Source organism: Zalophus californianus, chromosome 14 (assembly GCF_009762305.2).
Source record: "Zalophus californianus isolate mZalCal1 chromosome 14, mZalCal1.pri.v2, whole genome shotgun sequence".
NCBI classification, from domain to species: Eukaryota; Metazoa; Chordata; class Mammalia; order Carnivora; family Otariidae; genus Zalophus; species Zalophus californianus.
The window spans coordinates 6056502-6076752 of NC_045608.1; the positions used below are offsets into that span (position 1 = coordinate 6056502).

General features: G+C 49.8%; 2 protein-coding genes across 8 annotated transcripts in view; one reads left to right on the forward strand and one right to left on the reverse strand.

Annotated features, from left to right (window-relative positions):
* CCDC92 (coiled-coil domain containing 92) overlaps nt 1–15965 on the forward strand; it is a 30687-nt gene extending 14722 nt beyond the window's left edge. For 2 of the 7 annotated variants that reach the window (XM_027575688.2, XM_027575690.1), the window contains exons 2-4: nt 11343–11489; nt 12082–12123; nt 14537–15965. In XM_027575688.2, coding sequence (XP_027431489.1) covers nt 11360–11489; nt 12082–12123; nt 14537–15339 — 975 coding nt within the window. In that variant the 5' untranslated portion in view covers nt 11343–11359 and the 3' untranslated portion in view covers nt 15340–15965. Of the gene's footprint in view, nt 1–1517; nt 1690–10161; nt 10433–11342; nt 11490–12081; nt 12124–14536 lie in introns of those variants that run through there. The other 5 variants (XM_027575686.1, XM_027575685.2, XM_027575687.2 and 2 more) reach the window with 5 other exon arrangements.
* The window catches only part of DNAH10 (dynein axonemal heavy chain 10), a 131685-nt gene continuing 126859 nt past the window's right edge, over nt 15426–20251 (reverse strand). Inside the window, exons 76-79 of the mRNA XM_027575699.2 lie at nt 20029–20196; nt 18637–18817; nt 17423–17568; nt 15426–16978 (exon numbers count right to left, since the gene is read on the reverse strand). Of these exons, the coding sequence (XP_027431500.1) occupies nt 16832–16978; nt 17423–17568; nt 18637–18817; nt 20029–20196 (642 nt within the window). The 3' untranslated portion in view covers nt 15426–16831. The remainder of the gene's footprint in view (nt 16979–17422; nt 17569–18636; nt 18818–20028; nt 20197–20251) is intronic.

Sequence of the window (20251 nt, forward strand, 5' to 3'; positions counted from 1 at the left end):
AGAGGGGGAGTGGGAGAGGGAGAAGTAGGCTTCCCGCGGAGCAGGGAGCCCGACGTGGGGCTCGATCCCAGGACCCTGAGATCATGACCTAAGCCGAAGGCAGATGCTTAGCCGACTAAGCCACCCAGGCGTCCCAGATGTCCTCTTTGGAAACAGATTTTCATTGAGCTCATACACTGTGCTTGTAAATCGAGGCAAGTGTCTTAGTCCTCTGAGCCCTCATCCCTTAAAAAATGGGCATAATCATACCTATCTTGGATAATAGTTTCAATAATTAAATGATTATCTACCTGTGAGCCTGGCACATTGACACTTGGTCAATAATAACCATAATTACTAAGATTGATGAATGATTTTCAGCTTCTCATGACTAAAAGATGTCTTTGAGTATTTTCTTACCCAGATGGCTTGGACTGACCCCAAGACTGGGTTAGGGCAGAGACAGAACAGATTGTCATCCAACACTATCACCATCAGCACACTGTAAACTGCAGTGGCCAAACCCCAGAGAAGCAGGGCAGAGCCGGCTGAGAAGCATCATGGGGCACGACGTAGCAGCTGTCTCACTGAGGTGGAAGCTGCCCCATGCTCCCCCACACCCAGCGAGAAAAGTGTCCGCCTGCATGATTGGAGGCGACTGTCCTGCCCAGGATGCAAAGCAGGAAGAAAAACAAATCCCCCAGGCTCCCAACTGACCCACAGACTTTAACCAGAGTTGGAGCAACCAGAAGATGCTGAAACACCCAACCTAAGAATTTGGGACTTCAAATGGAAAATCTGGGCACTCTAAACCAAAATTGCTGATTTCCAAAGATGTGGATACATCAGGTGCTTATTATTAAAAGTACCTAAATAAAAGTGGGCCCTGAAAGAGTGGGTCATGAACGAAAATTCTAGTTAACCCTATTGTGGGAACACGGGGTCAGATACATAGAGGAAAATAGCAACAAAAGACAGTTGTACAAATGGAAAAAGTGACAAAAGTATATAAAAGAATCATGATCTTTAAAAGGTAAAGGTCAGTAAGAGTAAGAGAATACTGAACTTCGCTCCATTCTTTGGAAATTCCTTACAGGACACAGTGATGTTTGCTTTCCCCGATTTCTTCTGCTTTCCTCCAACAGCTGATAGCTCATCTATAAAATACAGCTGCCTGCCTCTTTACTTCCCTTTGTTTTCCTTTATTTCCACTGGGCTAATGTACTGATGGCTCATCTATCTAGTATGATCCAAATTAGGTTGCAAAGACAAGCCCTAAGATGGCACGCACGGCACCTGGCAGCCTCCTCAAGCTCATCAGCTGCATCTGGCTCTCAGCGTTGCCTGTTGAAGTGACAGACCTTCTCCATGGATCCATGTTTCAGGAAGAGTTTTCCTCTTCTCTGGAACCTTCTGCACAATTTATTGAAGAAGTGAAGTATGGGGTCCTGGGAGTTCTCTCGTGCCCTGACATAATAAAGACTCATTGTGAGCAGAGAGAACTTTATGGGAGTCAGCCTGAAATGCCACCAGTAAATGTGCCTCATTCATTCAGCACAGACAGGAAGCTCATGGAAAGGAAACTTTGAAGGAACTGAGTAATCTCAGGTCAGGACTGTCAGATCACAGGATGGAGAGTCAAAGGGTCACGTGGCCGTAGGTGGACATGCTGAAGCCATCCAAAAAAAGTGATAGGAAATGAAGATCTAGGTAAATGCCTCCTTAAAAGACTAAGTTTATCTTATTTTCAAATTATTGGTACTCAAGCTATGTTATTCTGTAGAAATAAGTGTCCAATAAAAACAAATATTCATGGGGCACCTGGGTGGCTCAGTCGTTAAGCGTCTGCCTTCAGCTCAGGTCATGATCCCGGGATCCTGGGATCAAGCCCCGCATCAGGCTCCCTGCTCAGTGGGAAGCCTGCTTCTCCCTCTCCCACTCCCCCTGCTTGTGTTCCTTCTCTTACTGTGTCTCTCTCTGTCAAATAAATAAAATCTTTAAAAAAAAAATACTCATGATCATCAGAGGATATGTAATTACTGAAATTAAATGCCTGGCCACTGTGACTTCGGTTACTGAATTGACTATTGTTAGGATATTTTAATAATTTTGAAGATCTCTACTGTTTTCCCTGTTTAAACTCTTCTCAAGTAATTAGTGTGGACCCATTTTGCAGAAGGGCAAGTCAGAGGAGGTGACTCTTTTTGGCTTGATTGCCGAGCTAAATTACAAAGCTGTCCAAGATGATGTAACTGGGAATGGGCAGAGCTCTTCCACCTAAATCACAAGGATAAGGTCTCTTTTCTTGGTAAGTGATAATCTTCCCAGATGCCTCATAAGGGTTTAGGTAAATATGTTTTATTAGCACTAGTGAAACAATTGACTGTTTTACCTTTTATAAGCAATAAAGGAAAAGTTTGGCTAAATTAAAGTGCATAGAGCTTCAGTTAATAATACCTTTCTTTCCTTGAAACCTACACTATAATTAGGTAGGTCCACAGGATAGATAAAGGAAGCCCTATCAGTTAAATCAGTTGAAATGGTTCATCTGTTTGGCAAACCATATTGAGAGATTTTTAAAGCAAGTGAACACATCTTCTCAGCCTAGGACATACAATTTAGATTGTGATCACCAAGTGCTAAGATTTAAGGAGACTCTCCCATTTCATTATTGTGAAAAGGCAGTTCTGCATTTGGGTCACTACATCTTTTAGGTTATCAACCAGTAGACAATTAAAATCTGCAGTAATCACAGTCAGTGTAGAAATGGAAACACTAATCAGATATGACCTGCTTATTTTCCCTTCCATTTAAAGGAAAATATCACTAGGTAGAACTGTGTATTAAGTTGGGAGATTTTTATGTCCCTAAATTGTTGGCTCAGGATCATCTTGGTAAATGACAAGCTTATTAGAAGTTCACAAGTGGCATTGCTATTGAGTTGTGAATGTTTTCATCTCTAGTTTCTGAAATGAGGCTCCTGCGGTGGAGCCCAGAGGGCAGTCATCCTGGATGCTGTGCAGAAGGACAGGAGGAAGACCTAGGGAGAGCAGAAGGGCCAAGCAGAGCCACCTCGTGGCCATCTCTTTCCCTAGAGGCAATTTCTCTTTAAGACTTTTCTCTGAAGTAGAAAGTGCTGAGCTGAGTCTCTACCAGCATTATGTCTGGATATCGACCCCACCACCCCCAGCCAGGAGATGGGGGTGCTGGTGTGCCTGCCACAGAGTGTAGGCATTCTGGCTATTAAGTGGCCCAATGTTCTCGGAGGTCCCGGGCACTCCCAGAAAGTACCATGTGATTTCAGACCATGGAGCTCATGCATCTGCCCACTTAGAGACACTCTCAGACAATCTGAAACACAGACTTGCTTCTTCCTGAGATGTTTTCGAGTGGAGGGGCTGAGCCCCTACCAGTGTGTAGACACCTGATGTGGTTTTTAAATAGAAGCCAAACAGAAACTTTTAAAGTATGAGATAATCGGACTGCTGAGAAACTTGGTTAATAAATCCATCATGGAGGCCCCCAGTGACTGCAGACTTCCCAGACAGCCACATATCGCATTCCCGTGTCTAATTGCCAATCTCTCTAATCACATCTATTACAACTTTAATGTTAGGCTGTACATGCTTTCAGGAGGAAATAGCTGTCAGTGTCTAAAGAATCGTTGACGGGCCTTGTATTTTATGATGGATAATGTCAGAGAATTACAGGAATGCATAATGGGAGCAGGGAGGTACTCAAGTGCTCATCATGATCATTGTCTGCATGTCTTGGGGGCACCTGAATTGTTGCTTTTGTAAAAATGGCCTTCCCATTCATTATTCTTGGTTCTGATAAACTAGTCACAATTCTAGCAACCCAGACTACCCTGGAAAAAAATAACTAAAACACGTGATACTACTTTGCTAGTGGATAGTGATTATCTTTTTTTTAAGAGAAATCGCTGTATAATTTTTTTCTGACTATTATATACATTCATCATTAAAGCAGCTTTAGGGAGTATCAAAATAGAATTTTTAAAAAGTAAAAATCATTCACAGTCCACCATCTAGAGATAAATGCTTTTAACACTTTGTTGTGTATCCTTCTAGATGTTGTCTCTACTTATATAGACAAAAATACGACATTAAATATACAGCTTTTAATATACCTTTTTGACTTAACGTAAAATATTTCCTTGTCGGTAAGTACACGTCTACACGATCATTTGTGATAATCTCAGAGTTTGCATGCACCATGCTAACCTCTTATCAGCAGACGTTCAGATTACTTCGTGAGGTGGTTATCTTGCAAAAAAAGATGCTTTTCTTTTCTTTTTTTCTTTTTTTTTTTTGCTTTCTACTGGAGTTTTCCTCTTAGCTTTTAAGGACATGCCCATTTAAAAAAGATGTGCCACCTACCCAGCTCGAGACTCTCCATCATCTGCTCTGCCCTCGTGCTTGTGCTTTCTCTCTCTAAAATAAATAAATCTTTTTAAAAATTTTTTAAATTTATTTATTTTTTAAAGATTTATTTATTTATTTGAGAGAGCGAGCAAGTGCACAAGCAGGGGGAGCGGCCAGCAGAGGGGGAGGGAGAAGCAGGCTCCCCGCCGAGCAGAGGGCCCAACATGGGGCTCGATCCCAGGACCCCGGGATCATGACCTGAGCCGAAGGCAGACACTTAACCAACTGACCCACCCAGGCACCCCTAAATAAATCTTTTAAAAAACCTAATTCTCTAAGGATGATTAAGATTTTCTGTCACTTTAAAAAACAATTGCACCTTTTGTTTTCAACATTTTTTTGCTTCTGCTTTGTTTTGGGTTTTTTTTTTTTTTTAAAGATTTTATTTAGAGGGCGAGGGAGCATGAGTGCTTGGTGGAAGGGGGAAAGGGAGAGAGAATCCCAAGCAGACTCCACACCAAGCGCAGAGCCCAGTGTAGGGCTCGGTTTCACGACCCCGAGGTCATAACCTGAGTGGAAATCAAGAGTTGGACGCCCAACCGACTAAGCCATCAGGTGCCCCCGAGGTGCCCCTTTTTGCTTCCACTTTGTCAAGGTGTTCATTCTCTTTACCAAAATATTTCTGGAGTGGTTGTTGAATGCTTATGCTCCCTGGAAATGATGTCCTTTTTCTTGGTGCCCTAATTCTTGGGGATTCTTAAATAACTTACTAGTTGAATTTCTTAAATACACGTTCAAGTAGAAATAGGTCCTACAACTTAAAAGAGTTTTTTATCCAGGATTGTTCTGAATTCAGATTAATGTCTATTCATTTTCAGAGACGGTTAAGTTTTCTTTCCTAAAAGCAGGTGTTTTGGATTAAGAGTTGATGGCCTAATTAGCCTTGGACCTTTTTTAGCTTCTTGTAGAGCATTTCACATTGTTTCTAAGTAAGAAGTAGGCTTTACTGTCCCTGAGGGTGCCTTGCTCTGCCTACCTCTATTCTCTGCCCGAATGCCTCTCTCCAGTGCAAATGGAAGATAAAGGCCAGCAGAAAATGCTTCTGTTTCCTTTTATGTTTCTCTCTTTGAAGGTAACTAGAATTTCTTTGCTAGCTCATTTCCATACTTAGATGATGTTCTGGAAATACCGGAAGGTGGGACTCAGTAAGCAACTTGGGAGTATGTTTGCATAACTGTGGGCCAGTATTTACATGAAAACAAAGTAGCTAACATTTATAACACTTACAGCTCCCATTCAGCTATAGCTAAGAGCACTTACTATACCCAGACACTGTACGTGACTGCATCTTGCTCTTGAAACAACCCTATGAGTTAGATATTGCAGTGATTTAGGTGACAAGATGGGGTTCAGATTTAATCCCAGACATAGTCTGCCTCCTCAAGAGCTTGTCTGTTCTGGTCTTGTTCATCCCACTGTGTTCAGCAAATCTTCTTTGGGCCTCAGTTTCTTAATCTTGAAATAAGGAGGGGTTGGAATAGCTGGCTGATTTTGAAGGTGTCCTCCACCCTCAACTTCTTGAGTCCAGGAATCTGCCTAGAAAACCACCTCCCTGCTAGAAATCCTCTCACATTGAACATCTACACTTGCTGACTTTGCCCTCCTCAGTCAACCTCCATTTTCTCCACGGCAATGCCTACGCTCTAAGACCCGTAGGAGAGCGGCACACGGAGTCCCCAGGAGAAGGCCACAGAGGTCCTTGTCACTGAACACTGGGATGCCACAGCCTGTTCAGGGCCAGGCGGCTCCTGCCGGGTCACAGGCCTTGCCAAAGGCGCGGACAGACTGCAGCTGTTCTGATCACTCGTGGCATGAGGGAACCTAACATGAATGGGTTATAACTTATTCATGACTAGAAGCTAAAATAGCTTCTTATAACTAATTCACAGCTACCACGTGAGTGCTAGTGTGCTATTTTTTCAGATTCTAAAATTATTACCCTAGTTCCACAGGCTTTGTGTTGAGCGAAAAGATAAGTCTGCCTTTGGTTGCCCACGAACAAAGAAGTTTCCCATTTTTAAATGGTGGGACCCTTTCCCATCAAAGACACTCCATTGCTTTTAGTCTAAGAAATGTGGTACAGGCACACTTTAAAATATTGCTTCTGGCATGTCAAGGAATTATGGGATGAGGTCATGTTCAAATCAGTGCTGCCGTAGTGCTTTTTGATTAATGCAATGTAATTCTCACGGAGACCTCCACTCAGCAACATTAGGAAGCATTGTAAAATTATCTGAAGCCGGCCTGTAATGCATGAGTTCAGATGTAAAGGAAGAATGGAAGTTCATTAGGCAAGAGGGTGGGAGGTAGTTTGCCAGGAGAATTCCAGATGGAGGGAAAAGACGTGCAAAGGCCCTGTGTTGGGGGAGGGGTGTGGCAGACAAGCGGGGAAGACAACAGTGCTGACGGAGTCCTGGGGGAGACTGGTGTGGGGAAAGGCTGGGGAGGGCAGGCGGAGCAGGCTGGGCCTCTGGGAATGGGGGCTGGATCCCAAGAACATCGCAGGGATGCAAGATGGTCAACTTTGCAGGTGAAAATGTAGGCAAGATCTGTGTATGCACTTAGGAGGAATGTTGAAGAAAAAGGTATGTGTTTAAAAGGGGGCGAAAGTGAGTCTGGCTTTGGTTCCTCCCCATTGTAGCACCAGAGCTGCTCCCGGCAGCAGCAGCGGGGCCAAGGTGCGGCCTTTTGACCCCACACAGACTCATTGCTGAGTTAGTCCCAGAGGAAGACAGGGAGTATGGCCCTGGCTTTCGGATTGGGCACCTGCCTGAACCCCAAGGATCAGGGCACACATGCAACGCTATGTGTACCTTATTCTTTCTCCCCAAGCCAGCTTAGCTGCTTCATAAGGGCTCTGGGTAGGCCCAGAGTGCCCTGCCCCCAGCCAGCTTCCTGGACAACTTTGCTGGTGAGCCTTTTTGCCATACTGGCTGGTCAGCAGTGCCCTTTGGTCATTGTCTGTCTAACGTGGAGCTCAGAGAGCCCGTGGATCCTGCTCCAGTGAGCAGTGCTGTGCAGGCTGTCACGTGGCCCGGGCCTGGCGTGGCTGGAGGAGCACTACGCTCCCCGTGCTGAGAGGCCACCACGAGGTCCCCTGCTTATTTTCCCCTCTGGGTCAGAGCATTCGAGATGTGATGCAGACTTTTGGAAAAGCGTCTGGTTTTCTGCATGGAATTGAGACCTACCCCAGCCTTCAGGATTCTCGCCCACAGAGCCTGAGGGCCCAGAGAAGCTGCAAGGCTCAGATGCAGCATTCTCTAATTTATGTTTTCCCTGGTCGATGGGATATTCCTGTTTTTCCTCAGGGGAGTATTCCGAGAACAAACGACGTAAGTGATAGGAGAGCACTTTGTGCGTGTACAAGTGGAGATGGCCCATAAATAAAATTACCGTGTCATCATTTATACATTAATGCCCTGAAAGAGAGGAAAGAACATTACTTTTGAATTAGGATGAAAATTGGACATGAGCTACTGATAGGCCATTTGTCCTTGTGCTGCCACAGAGCAGCCTCGGTGAGGTTGGGGCCGACGTCTCTCCAAGGACCTTCATTAAAAGCATGTTATCACCAGGAGATGGTGTTAGCATCCCTCCCCATGCTGGGAGGAAGTCTTGGCCAGGTCTCCAAAACCCCTCTCTAGAATTTGGAACAGTCTTTGTCAAGCATTAATTTTCCCAACATGTAGAGTGAATTGCAAATTAACAGAAATTTACTACCTAATGAATTTACCACAGGAGAAAATGCATGTGTGGCTTAACCTCCAAATCGTGGTCAAGGTAGCCTATTCAGCAGGTCTCCCTTCAGGATGCCCGTGCCCACTGCTTCAGCCCGAGTTCGCTGGCAGAGCCGTGCACGCCATGGGCGGGGGTCCTGCCCTCTGGCCACCGCCATGGCCGGGCCCTGGAATGCCAGTCACTTGGAAGCCCATCATCTGCAGCTAAGCACAGCATCTCCGAGAGGAGAGGAGGCCAATGTCCAGGCCACACTGCCTTTGGCCGAGCCAATAACTGTGAAATTGCTGACAGCTCCCAGCGACACTTAAAAACAAAATCGGATTGCCTCAAGACTAAAAGCGGCAATACAAAGAGCCCACAATTTGTAGCAAATGCCCTTTTGACACAGAAAGTGCAGTGTTTTGCAAGCCGGGCTCTGGGAGTGTCAGCCTCCATTACTGGTTGACACACTGTCGAGACAGGGTGAATGCCTTTACTCAAGACGGATGCATTATTCATGGGTAGTAGACGCCCTGCATTTTTACCTTCATCCATCACGCTGACCCTTTCAGGGATGAGTCCTGAATGCTCCTTCGTGTCTCTGACTCCCAGAGTGTCTTAGAAATTCTGAATTAAGCCTCTCAGGACCACCTTCATTTCTTCCTCCAAATTAGCCACATCTTCCAGCTGTGTCTCCATGGCCTAAACGGGAGGCTTCTGTAACTTCGTTCTTGCCAATTTACTGGAAGGATTAGGTCATGAGCCGTGATTGCATGTCACAAGAGCTAAGAATAAGGTTTGAAAGCATCACTTTGTTCTAAGCTACAGCAACTCCTTGTCATCAGGAAGTCTGTGATATTGTCAGCCTTTTGAGCAGAGGGAAAAGAATTGAGTAGCTTGGATACCATTTGGAGACGTGACTTGTTTCCTCGGGCCTCAGTGGGCCTGCACTGTTGCTGTGTATCCAACAACTGGAGGGTGCCCTGCATGAGTAGCTTCTCCTCACTTGGGCCTGTTACGTCAGCACAGAGTGCAGAGAAGGACAGAGCGCCAGTCAGTGAAGTGCCACAGGGTTGAACTGCCTTCCTGCTGTCGGGACCCCAGATGGAGTCGCCACGCTGCCTTGCCGGCTCTGCACGTTACAGACTCACAGTCGTCTTCCTCTTCACTTTGTGTTTCTCCCAAGGCTATCTGCCCATGACAATGGGAAGCTTCAAGGGCACGTTCTTATTTCTGTACTTGCCTTGGTGAACTAATAAATTACAGATTTAGTACAATTCAAAGCTGCTGATCCACTGAGGCGGATGTGAATGCTTCTTTAAATCAGATTTAAATGTGTTATAAATAAAATGTGGTACCACACTATGATTGGAACGGGGTGGCCGCTGAGGTCCTATTTTTACTCGCCTCCCTGCCCCCTCTGGTAGATTATGGGCACATCTCATCTTGTACAATCAGTGCTGGACAAAACTGTTTTGAAATTTTAGTGTTTCCCATTTTCTTTGAGCAAGGCCTGCCTGTAAAGTTAGCATTAAGCAGGAAGTCAGAGGGGGCTCCTTCCCACAGGAGCACGCTGGCCAGCCCACCTGTGCCACTCGTCATGGCTGACTCCTGTGTTAGGGTCAGTGTCCTGCTCTCAGACCACGAGCTGGCCAGGCAGCATGGGCTCTCCAGAGCCCTGGGGTCCCAGGTGGAAGTCCCCGCCTGGCCCAGGACCTGGACAGGAGCACCTGCGCTTGCAGCAGAGACAAGCCTTCAGAGTGGAAACTGGAAGGCTGCTCACAGCTCCCCATGGAAAAGCTCTGTCCGATGGAAACTCGACCCTGGCCTCAGCTGCAGCTTGAAGTCGAGTTAAAGGCCTGGGAAATCTCATCTCTGTTCTCTAGAAACCATCACTGTAATAAGTTCCCTCTTGTTGGATTCTGTTTCTGGTCTTTTCTGTGAACTGCACTGTAACGGCCGTTGTCACGGCTACCTCTTTTCACACAAAAGTAAATCTTGTCCTTTGCTCAATTCCTAGAAATGAAATCGTGAAGTCAGAGGGATGACACACTCCCAGGCTCCGGACACACTTTGCCAAATTGTACCCCCTTCCGACCCCCGACGGGGCACAGTGGCCAACACCATCACCGGAAGCTGCCCCGTGCCCCTCTCCCCGCCAAACGTCCTTCTGTTCCTCTGCACCTCTTCCCCTCACCCTCCCTCTCGGGCTTGCCTGTCACCCTCTATTTCCTCAACTTTCCTTTGGAGTGAAGCCTGTGGCCTAAGGAGATCGTGGGAAGCTTTTCCGTGTGAGTGAAGACTCATGTCTTGAGTTCCAGTTATGAACTTTTCTTAGCTCCAGAGCTGGGGTGTGTCACTGGTGTCACCCAGTGTGGTGTCAGTACCTGGGCGTGTGGTCATCTCCAGTGCCATCCACATACTGGAAGCCCTTTGAGAAGTAGTGTTCCTCTGGGAGGGCTCTTTGGCATAGCAAATGAGGAAAAATGCGCTCTGAGGTTCTGTATTTACAAGAATAATTTATAAGCAAATAACCCACATTTCGTCCTTTGCATTTTTCAGTGCTGTGCAAGGCGTCTTAAATGTCTTTGGTAGCTTTTCCAGAAAGACCAATTGACTTCACCACATTTCTCAAGTTACAGTAAAGTCAGAGAATCTGAGGCCGAGTGAGCAGCTGATGATTGATGACAGAAGCCGCCGTGGGTGGGGAGGCAGGGTTTGGGGACAGACTCCAGCTTCCGATAGTCACCACATGGCCCTTTCCCAAAGAAAGATGCAGGGCTCCTCTCAGCTCCGTGAAATCCATGGGCTTCCTTCCGGAGTTCTCCCAGCCTCTTCCTCCTCCTCCTTGGCTTTGGCCATCTCTCAGTACCATTTGGAGGAAATATTCAGCCCATTGCCCAGGTGCTCGGTCTTTCCGTGAGGAAGCTGTCAGTGTGTACCTTGTCAGGGAAATCTTTGGCAATCTAGCAATTTTGGTCACAGCCTGTTGAAGTCTATGTGGCGTGTGGAAAGGCTAGGATTTGGAATCGGGGAACCCAGGTTTAATGTACCCCTTCCGCCTCCAGAGCCAGGCCTCATGCTGCCTGCCACCCCCCCAAAGCCAAGGAGGGCAGGCAGCAGGCAGCAGGCAGTGCCCTCTTCCAGCCTTCCACCCGCGACCCTCGCTGTCAGAGCCACCAGGGTCTGTGTTTCCCGCAGGCCATCTGGATGTCAGCATGGCAGCCACAAACCTGGAGAACCAGTTGCACAGTGCCCAGAAGAACCTCCTGTTCCTTCAGCGGGAGCACGCCAGCACCCTCAAGGGGCTGCACGCCGAGATCAGGCGGCTGCAGCAACACTGCACAGGTACCAGGGGCCCCATGCGACCCCCCGGAGCAGGGCCCCTAGGCCCACCTGGGGCCGTAGAGCAAAGCAGGACCTATTGTTGGGACTGTTTGAGACAGAGGCCGGCTCAGAAGCCGTGCCAGGCTCGCTCAGGAGTGGAGCGAGAAGAGATTTCACTCTTCTCTCTGATGTGGTTAAGCCCACCATCGCTGGAGTCCATCCCAATGTCTTCCCTCATCCTCTTTGCCTAATCAACACACACCAGTCGTAAAGCTGCAAAGCCATTTCTTGGCATACTGAGGATTTAGAAAATCAAAATGCAATTTACAGTGCATTTTGGAAATGATCGTCAAACTAACAGAGCGAGCTGCTTGCTAACTACTGTAGATGCTGGGGTGTGTCTTAGGGAAGGAGGGTCTCTCTGAGCCCTAGGAGGGACAGTGGCCACTGGTGGCTCCTGCCATTTGCACGCCTGCCACTAACGCTGCCAAGCCCTGCTCTGGGCAGGACTTGCGGGCTGATCGTGGGAATTGGTTCTGCATTTTCAGAGCTGATGAAGACTTTGAAACCTACTGTAAACATACAAAATTAATGTATATGGTTTCCTTTTTAGATTTAACATATGAGCTGACACTCAAAAGTTCGGACCAGACAGGTAAGAACTTCTTCCCGGAAAGTGAATGGCGGTATTATTTCTGGTTGTGGCACATGTTGGTGCCATTTGTTCACTAGCTACACATTTAGAAGAAAATATATCACTAGGAAGAGTTGCACGTGTGACCAGAGCTTTCTAAGAAAAGGTGGGAAGGAAGTTTGGACCCTGAGGTGTTATTAAGGGCTGTCAGTTGAGTGGGAAGGAAGAGTGGTTTTATTTTCTTTTGATGGACACATATATTTGGAATGTCTCTTACATGATTTTCTTGACTTTGATTTTTCTCCAGTGAATGTCTTCCTTCTCTAATCAAGAAATTAATGTGATTTAAACCAGAAAGAGGAGAAGGAACAGGGTCCCACCACCTCTGTCCGTTGAGCCTCACCCAGGACCTGGCACAGAGCAGGCGCTCCCGACACACTGGTTGAGTGAGGGACCAAATGACTAGATAGTCCCCAAAGGATCATGAATGCCTTTCTCTAGACTGCAGTCCCAGAAATGCTTCCCCTCAACCAGAATCCTCAGGGACCCCCAAAGATATCAGCCTAATGGCAGCTGGGGCAGAGAAGATAGAACGGGGGGCCCCTGTGGCCAATGACAATTAGCTTGCTCCCCGGAACCAAGTGGGGATTTGAAAAGTGCAGAATCCACATGAGTCGAGATGCCTTTTCCTAAATAGGCCGCACTATGGCCTATTTATTATTCATGAGTGTGTCCAAGTATGGGTAACAGACACAGACCTCTCCATGGGTCTCAGTGCATCGCCAAGTACTGACTTTTCCATTTGTGACACTCAGGTTACAGTCTCCTAAGTATGTCTTTCAGGGGCCCAGATGTCCTTTTGTCTGTGTGGCAGAGGAGGGGCCTCGCTGAAGAGATACGATGCCAGGCTCCTCTTCCCCCAAAGCCCTGGGCCAGGATCAGGGGCCTCCAGGGATTCTTGCACCCCTGCCATCCACATCTCGGGAATCAGGATGTTTCACTTTCCACCCCCTCCTGGCCAGGCTAACCTGAAGATTAGTTCTGCCCTTGAACCCTCTCTGCGTACAGGAGGAAGGAGCTCCTATGCCTGGTCCCTCCTCCCGTGCCTCTAGAGAGCCCCTTGAGGGTCTCAGCTCTAAATCCCAAGGCCACCCACCCATCCTCCTCAGCGGCAGGGGCTCAAGGTGATAATTGGAGGCAGTATAAGAGCTCTCAGCTGGCCCTGGTGGGGCATCTCCCCTCCCCAGGACTGGAAGTCACTGCTTTGCCTTGGTGGATGCAGAACTTGCTCCATTTAGGGGCACAGGGCGGGGGGGGGGGGCAGGGAAGGGGGAAGATACAGGCTCCTGGACCCCCTCCCCTGAAGGTTCTGATTCTGAGGCTCAGGGAGGGGATCTGAGAATCTGTTTTAAAAGTGCCACAGTGAGAGGCACCTGGCTGGCTCAATCCATAGAGTGTGTGACTCTTGATCTCAGGGTCGTGAATTCGAGCCCCACATTGGGTGTAGAGATTACTTTAAAAAAATTTTTTTTAAGTGATGCAGTGACTGAGCACTCAGGCAGCTGGGGAAATCTGTCTGTAGGTGATGAAGAACGGTTGCCTCAGCTGAGTGCACATGCAGCTTTTATGGGGAAAGACCGAAACTTCTAGAAAGGATGTGGGTGTGGAGGGAGGAGGTAGAGTAGAGCTTCCTATAGAAGAGTGGAAATTGGCAAAAGAGGAGGTGCTGATCCCTGGGAACAATGGTCACCAAGGAGCAGCTCTCTCGAGTCTCAGGGAGGTAGGGCAGGCAGACAGGGGGCGCTCTTGAAAAATCAGGAGCCAACAAACATCAGTCCGTAGCCCTGGATTTGGGGCCCCACTTGGCCCGCATCCCCATGTGAGAGGTGCCCGCGGACGCTGGCTCCCAGCCCAGCACAGGCCCCGGCAGCCCCCGGGGAGATCCTGAGCTGCTGGAAGTGGGCACATACAGGGTGGGCCCGGGGCTGAGGCTGAGCCCCAGCCCAGGGACAGCCACCACTTTAGTCGGGGACCCTGTGGCAGGGAAGGCAGCAGCCTCCCCTCCTGTCTCCTCTGCAGCTTCAGAGTTTTGTGCTTAGACACGGAGGAAGTCTACAGTTGTCTTTCAGAACGGGGCTTCGAGTGAAGCAGGTGCTTATTAGTACATGCGGCCCAAGCAGACAGAGGGATCTGCTCACAGTTGACGTCCTATTTGCTGGGGTCTGATAGCCTGAGGTTGCCCGTTGTGACCTCAGCACTTTTGAAGTGTGCGGGCATTCTGTGCAGTGAGCCAGGGAACCGAGGGCGGGAAGGCGCTCCGAGAGCACTCGATCGGCACCTGGATGAGGGAGAGGGCAGGGGGGCGGGAGCAGGAGGCCCTGGGGAGGCCAGCCAGCACAGAAGGACTCTCTGCCTCCACTCTGGGGGGTTCTAGACCCCGGCCCTTGGCTTGTTCTTCTAGGAGAGGGGTCTTCCAGAAGCAGTGAACTAAAGAGAAGATGTGAAGAACTGGAAGCCCAACTGAAGCTCCAGGAGAACGAGAACAATGAGCTGCTCAGAGAGCTGGAGCAGAAGAACGCCATGATCGCGGTGCTGGAGAACACCGTCAAGGAGCGGGAGAAGAAGTACCTGGAGGAGCTGAAGGTGAAGAGCCACAAGCTGAACATGCTGTCCAGCGAGCTCGAGCAGCGCGCCAGCACCATCGCCTACCTGACCTCCCAGCTGCACGCCGCCAAGCGCAAGCTCGTGAGCGCCAGTGGGACCTCGGACGGCAGCCCCTCCGGGAGCCCCGTGCTGGCCAGCTACAAGCCGGCGCCCCCCAAGGACAAGCTGCCCGAAACGCCCCGCCGCCGGATGAAAAAGAGCCTCTCGGCCCCCCTGCACCCCGAATTTGAAGAGGTCTACAGATTTGGGGCTGAGAGCCGGAAACTCCTCTTGCGGGAGCCAGTGGATGCCATGCCTGACCCCACCCCATTCCTGCTGGCCAGGGAGTCCGCCGAGGTCCACCTCATCAAGGAGAGGCCTCTGGTCATCCCCCCCATCACCTCCGACCGCGGCCCGAGCGAGCAGCACAGCCCGGCCCGCGAGAAGCCACACAAGGCTCACGTGGGGGTGGCCCACCGCATCCACCACACCGCCCCGCCACAGACCCAGCCCGAGGTGGAGACACTGGCGGTTGACCAGGTGAATGGAGGGAAAGCCGTGAGGAAGCACTCAGGGACGGACAGAACTGTGTGAAGCCTGCCCTAGGCGGCCCTTCACCCTCGGCTGTCGATGCACTGTGATCACTACTAGGAAAAACTCATCCTTTTTTTTTTTTTTTTAAATCCCATGCATGCCAAATTTTTTTCAGACCTGTCAACAGATTATTCTTCTCCTGCTCCTCTTGCCCTCTTACTGACACCAAAATACGATCGTGTCCCTGCTGCAGAATACGTATTTACTAATCGCTGTGGCCAAACACCTGTGTGCCGAATCGCTTGCTTCTAATCCCACTCCGTGTAACCTCCGTGTGCTCGTGGACAGAGCACAGGCCCCAGGCTGCATCACTGCTCGACGTTAATGAAATCAGACAGTCACACGCCTCACTATACAGCCAGAGCAATACACGCCGACCGACCTTGACCCTCGCTCCAGTTTCCAGGGCAGCCCGTCTGGAGCAGCCCCTGCTCCCTCCAGGAGACCCTGTCACCTCCCGACAAGCCTTTCCCAGGGCGGCACAGAGAGCCAAGAAGCTGTATATGTATATCACGGGAACAAAATATGATGTTACTTCTCATATCACCACAACCTGAATGTGTGTTCATATTTTTTGTTTTATCCAAAGTGTTCAAGATCCCAACAAACTTTATTTTCTAAACCTGCCTCTTTCTGTTTTGTGTCTTTTATTAAACCACCTGAGGGAGGAGCTGGCGGGGGGGGGGGGGGAGGCTGTGGGAGCAGGAGAAACAGCTGCCCCCCACCCTAGTAACTACTGCATTCTCACCCCATGTTCTCTCCCAGGGCTCCCGCCCCTGAGAAGGCTCTGCACTTCCAGGTTCTGGCAGAAGCTACTTGTGCCCATGACTGGCCCCTGCCCCTCTGCCCTGCTGGTGTTCCACCAGGCTCCTCCCTTGCAAAGTAAAGCCACTCCTGCCCTCCAGCAGGCCTGGCCCCAGGGTGTGCAGAAGGAAGGGGTCCCGCCCAGGAGCCAGGCTGGGATGTTCTAAGTCTGCCCCCAGCCCCACGCAGCCCCGGCCAGGGTGCAGGTAGGAGCTTATGTGGGAGTGACACACCAGCTCAGGGCCCTCACCCCCACCCGGCAGGCTGGAGAGCTCTGGAAGGGGGGAGGGGTGGCGGTGGGGGACCACGGCCATCTGCTGGGGGCGGCAGCATCGGCCCAGGAAGGGGACTCTGCCAGACCCCGCCCAGCAGCCCAGCACTTCCACCTAATCACGACGTCTCCTCAGAAGGGAAAGAAAACGACATACCTTAAAATGTTCTCTAGTATTTACTTTCCAAATACGCAGAAGCCTTAGAAACAGTTTAAAAAACAAAACCATCTGCTTAATTTCTACGGAAAGAGATTAAATTGACTGATTTCAAATGAAAGGAAAAGCCGTGTCCATCCACCTCCAGCCACTCCAGGCCCCGAGAGCTGGCCGCAGACGTGACCACTGTTGCCGAATGCCCACATTTCTACCGCCAGCCACGGACGGAGCTGGGCATGTGGGTTTCTTGGCCCAGACGGTCAGTCGGAGTTCAGGGTGAGGCATACCCCCTGCAGCACCCAGTGAGAAATGTGCTTTGAGGTGAAGAGATCGGCTTCAAACACCAGACCAACTCCCATGGCATTCCTTCTCATGGAGGTGGTGTAGACCGGCGTCCGGAAAGTGTTCTGCAAAGGAGAGGCGAGATGTGCTGCCAGAGGGCAGAGGAGCTCAAGCCCAGGCCGTGGGACACTCGTGTGGGTGCGGATGGTGCAGTGCGCCTCCTGCCGGCCTGGCCAGGCCGCCCTCCGCAACCAAGCCCCGACAGGGTGAAAGTGGATCCGGGCCAAGCAGGGGGGCACCTGCTGCCACCCCAAATATAAGGACTTGATGAGGCAGGACATGACGGGAAGGGAGGCGTCTCTCCCGAAGTCAGTCCGGACCACAGCTCGGAGCGTGAAGCTGTGCCGCTCGGGGAGTCTCCACTTACACACCTGTGCACGCGTGGGTCTTCCCGGGAAGTGGCTCCACACTCTTGCCCTGTCTCAGGGCTTCCCCCACCCACCAAAGTTTAACCACCTGTGTTTTAAAGGGCCAGACGGTCTGAACCACCCCAAGTGTGACCCTCCCACCTGCAGTTTGAGGCGATGGGCTTCGATGGGGATGATCTTCAGAATCGGCAGGTCGACCACCAGCACCTTAGGTTTGCTCTTGATAAGACATCCTCTTTCTGTATCCCAGTCAGCGCCTTCCAGATACAGTCCCGAGACAAAGCATCCTAGAGATACCAGGAAGAGACGGGGATTTCTGTGGAGGCACCGGCGGCTCTCCCGGATGTCCGCGGTGCACGCACAACAAGTAACCGGCTCTCCTTCCCCAGACACAGCCCAGGCCTTTTTCCAAAAGAGGTGGCCGTCCTTTCTTCCCTTTGCAGAGGGACAGCCCAGACAGGACACTCTGTAGATCCCATGAGCCTCCCCCATGGCCTCGGTGAAGGGGACGAGGGGTGGGCACCTCCTCCAGCAATCTGCTTCAAGGAACACAGTCCAAGATGCTGGAGCCCCGGTTTATAAAGACAGAAGCACCAGTCATTCCATTCGGTACCACGGCAACCCCAAGTCCCTGAACCAGAGGAGGGCGGGCAGGAAGTCAAACCCAGCAGAGAAAATGGTGTCTGGGGAACAGGACATGACAGACATGCACAACAGCAGAGGACAGTCAGTCACCCAGAGAGCGTGGTGGCCCTGACACCTGCCAGTTCCTCTGAGACCTCGCTGGCCTTGTGCTACGGGGATGGTGAGCATCCCTGAATCTCTACCATGAAGCCCGTCTCTAAGTTGGCTCAAGAGGGCTTTTGTTGCTCACGGTTAAATGTCCTCCGACTCCAGGCCCCGCCCTAGGAAATGGCAGCTCCCAGCCAGAGTCTGCAGCGTCAGTCACCAGTGTTGAAGGGACCTGACATTATAATTTGTGGGTCCAACCTCATCTGATCTGCCTTCTGGCGCCCACGCCCCTGATCCCTCAGGGTTTCCAGGGAAGCCCTCGAGTGATCCAGTTCTGTGAAATATCTAATTCTGACCAAGGAGCCCACTTGCCACAAAGGAGCCCAGTGAACATAGTTCAGGTCTCTCCTGACATCAACCCTAGGTCTCAGTGCTGAAACTGGCAGAGCAGTGCATGTGGTCACCCTCAGAGAGGTCAAGACTTGGGGAGGGCACACACAGCGCCGCTGTCTGCAGCAGCCTCACTTTCAAACGTGGCCTGGCCCTGTTTCAGCCCACACCGTGCCTGTTGCTCGGAGTCGGGGACAGCTCGGGGAGGAGACTCCCCAGCGAGCTGACTGTACCTTGTCCTGCCCGCTCGTTCACTTCATCTGCATCTTGGAACTTGGTCACTTGCGTGAACAAGGTGGAGCGGTCAAGCGGCCAGTTGTTCTTCCGACAGGTGGCCTGCACCAGGGCCGTGAGGTAGGACTCTGGGATGTGCAGCCCCGAGAGCCACATCACACTGGGCTCGCTCTCGGTGACCTGGAGGGAAGGGAGGGAAGCTGGCAGGAGCCTGGGGCCAACATCAAATGCCAGGGCCAAGCACAAACCAGACATTCAGTTCACAATTAAACATAGTTCACCTTGGCAGCGAAAAGATGGGCATGGGTACAACTGGGAGCCTGCTGGGGAAAACAAGCTAAACCGCCTGATTCCAGAAGGAATGAAGATCTAGATATAAAAGAACCAAGTCAAAAAAGTACCAGATCACATCTCCAATGGATGTCGTCAAGACCTTGGAGTTGGGAATGCCAAACCCAGAGGCCATAAAAGAACAGACTGATACATTTGACTAAATAAAACTGTAACACTTTCTTACAGAAAAAAAAATGCCATAAGCAAAATCAAAAGACTTATGACAAGTTGGGGGAAACACAATACTGGCAGACACAGGGCTAATCTCCCTGATACACAAAGAGCTCCAAAAGATCATTTTAAAAAGATGGAGAACTCGATAAAAATGAAATCAAGACACAAAAAGACGATTCACAGAAAAAGAAATGAGATACCTACGTGTGTGTAAGATATGCTCAGCCTCACCATAATTAAAGAAATGCACACCCACATATATTATTATTTACCAATCAGGGAGGAAAGATCCAAAATATTAAAAACACACAGTGTCACAGAGAGGGGAGGAAATACTCGTGTTCGTTCACTGTGGTTCCCACTTCTTTAGAAGACTGTCTGACAAGAGCTGTCAGAATGTGAAATGCACACCCTGGGACCCAACTCTGCCATTGTAGGGATTTGCCTGTGAAATATACTCATGTGCGTAACTAAAGACATAGGTGCCCGAGTGTTGTCCATTCTGGCTAAAAAGAGAAAAAACCCAAATGGAACCACCCAAGTGTCCATGAGAGGAAAGGACATGGAACATCTGTAAAACAGAGTCCCCTTAAAAGAGTAAGTTAGATCCAAATGTACTTAGAGGAAAAATGGCCAAGATGGACTCCGAAATGAATAAATCAGATTGTGCATAATAGGCTTCAAAATCTTAAAAATGAAACAAAAAGGAAAAAATAATACAGGTATGCCTGTAGAGTCAGAGACCATTTCTAGAACACCCAATCAACTGCAAACAGAAGGTACTACTGTGGAGTTAGAGAGGGGTTGGGAGTTGGAGGTGGTTGGGGGCAGGGTCGGTCCAGGCTGAACCTCAAACCAAAGAAGGGACCATTGCCTCTACTTACCCACAACGTGTACTGGCTGAACCGCCGCAGGAAGTAGAGCATCCAGTTCCCAAGGGACTTTAACGTGTCCGGGGCAAGCTTTCTCCAGATATTAGGGATTTGCCCGAGGAAAAGAGACCTGGCTACGTCATCTAACTCATTGCTCATGCCAACTTCTCCCGCCAAGGCCTGTTTGCAGAATTGAGAGCAGTCAGGCAAGACTGTCAGAAAACTGGGTGGTGCG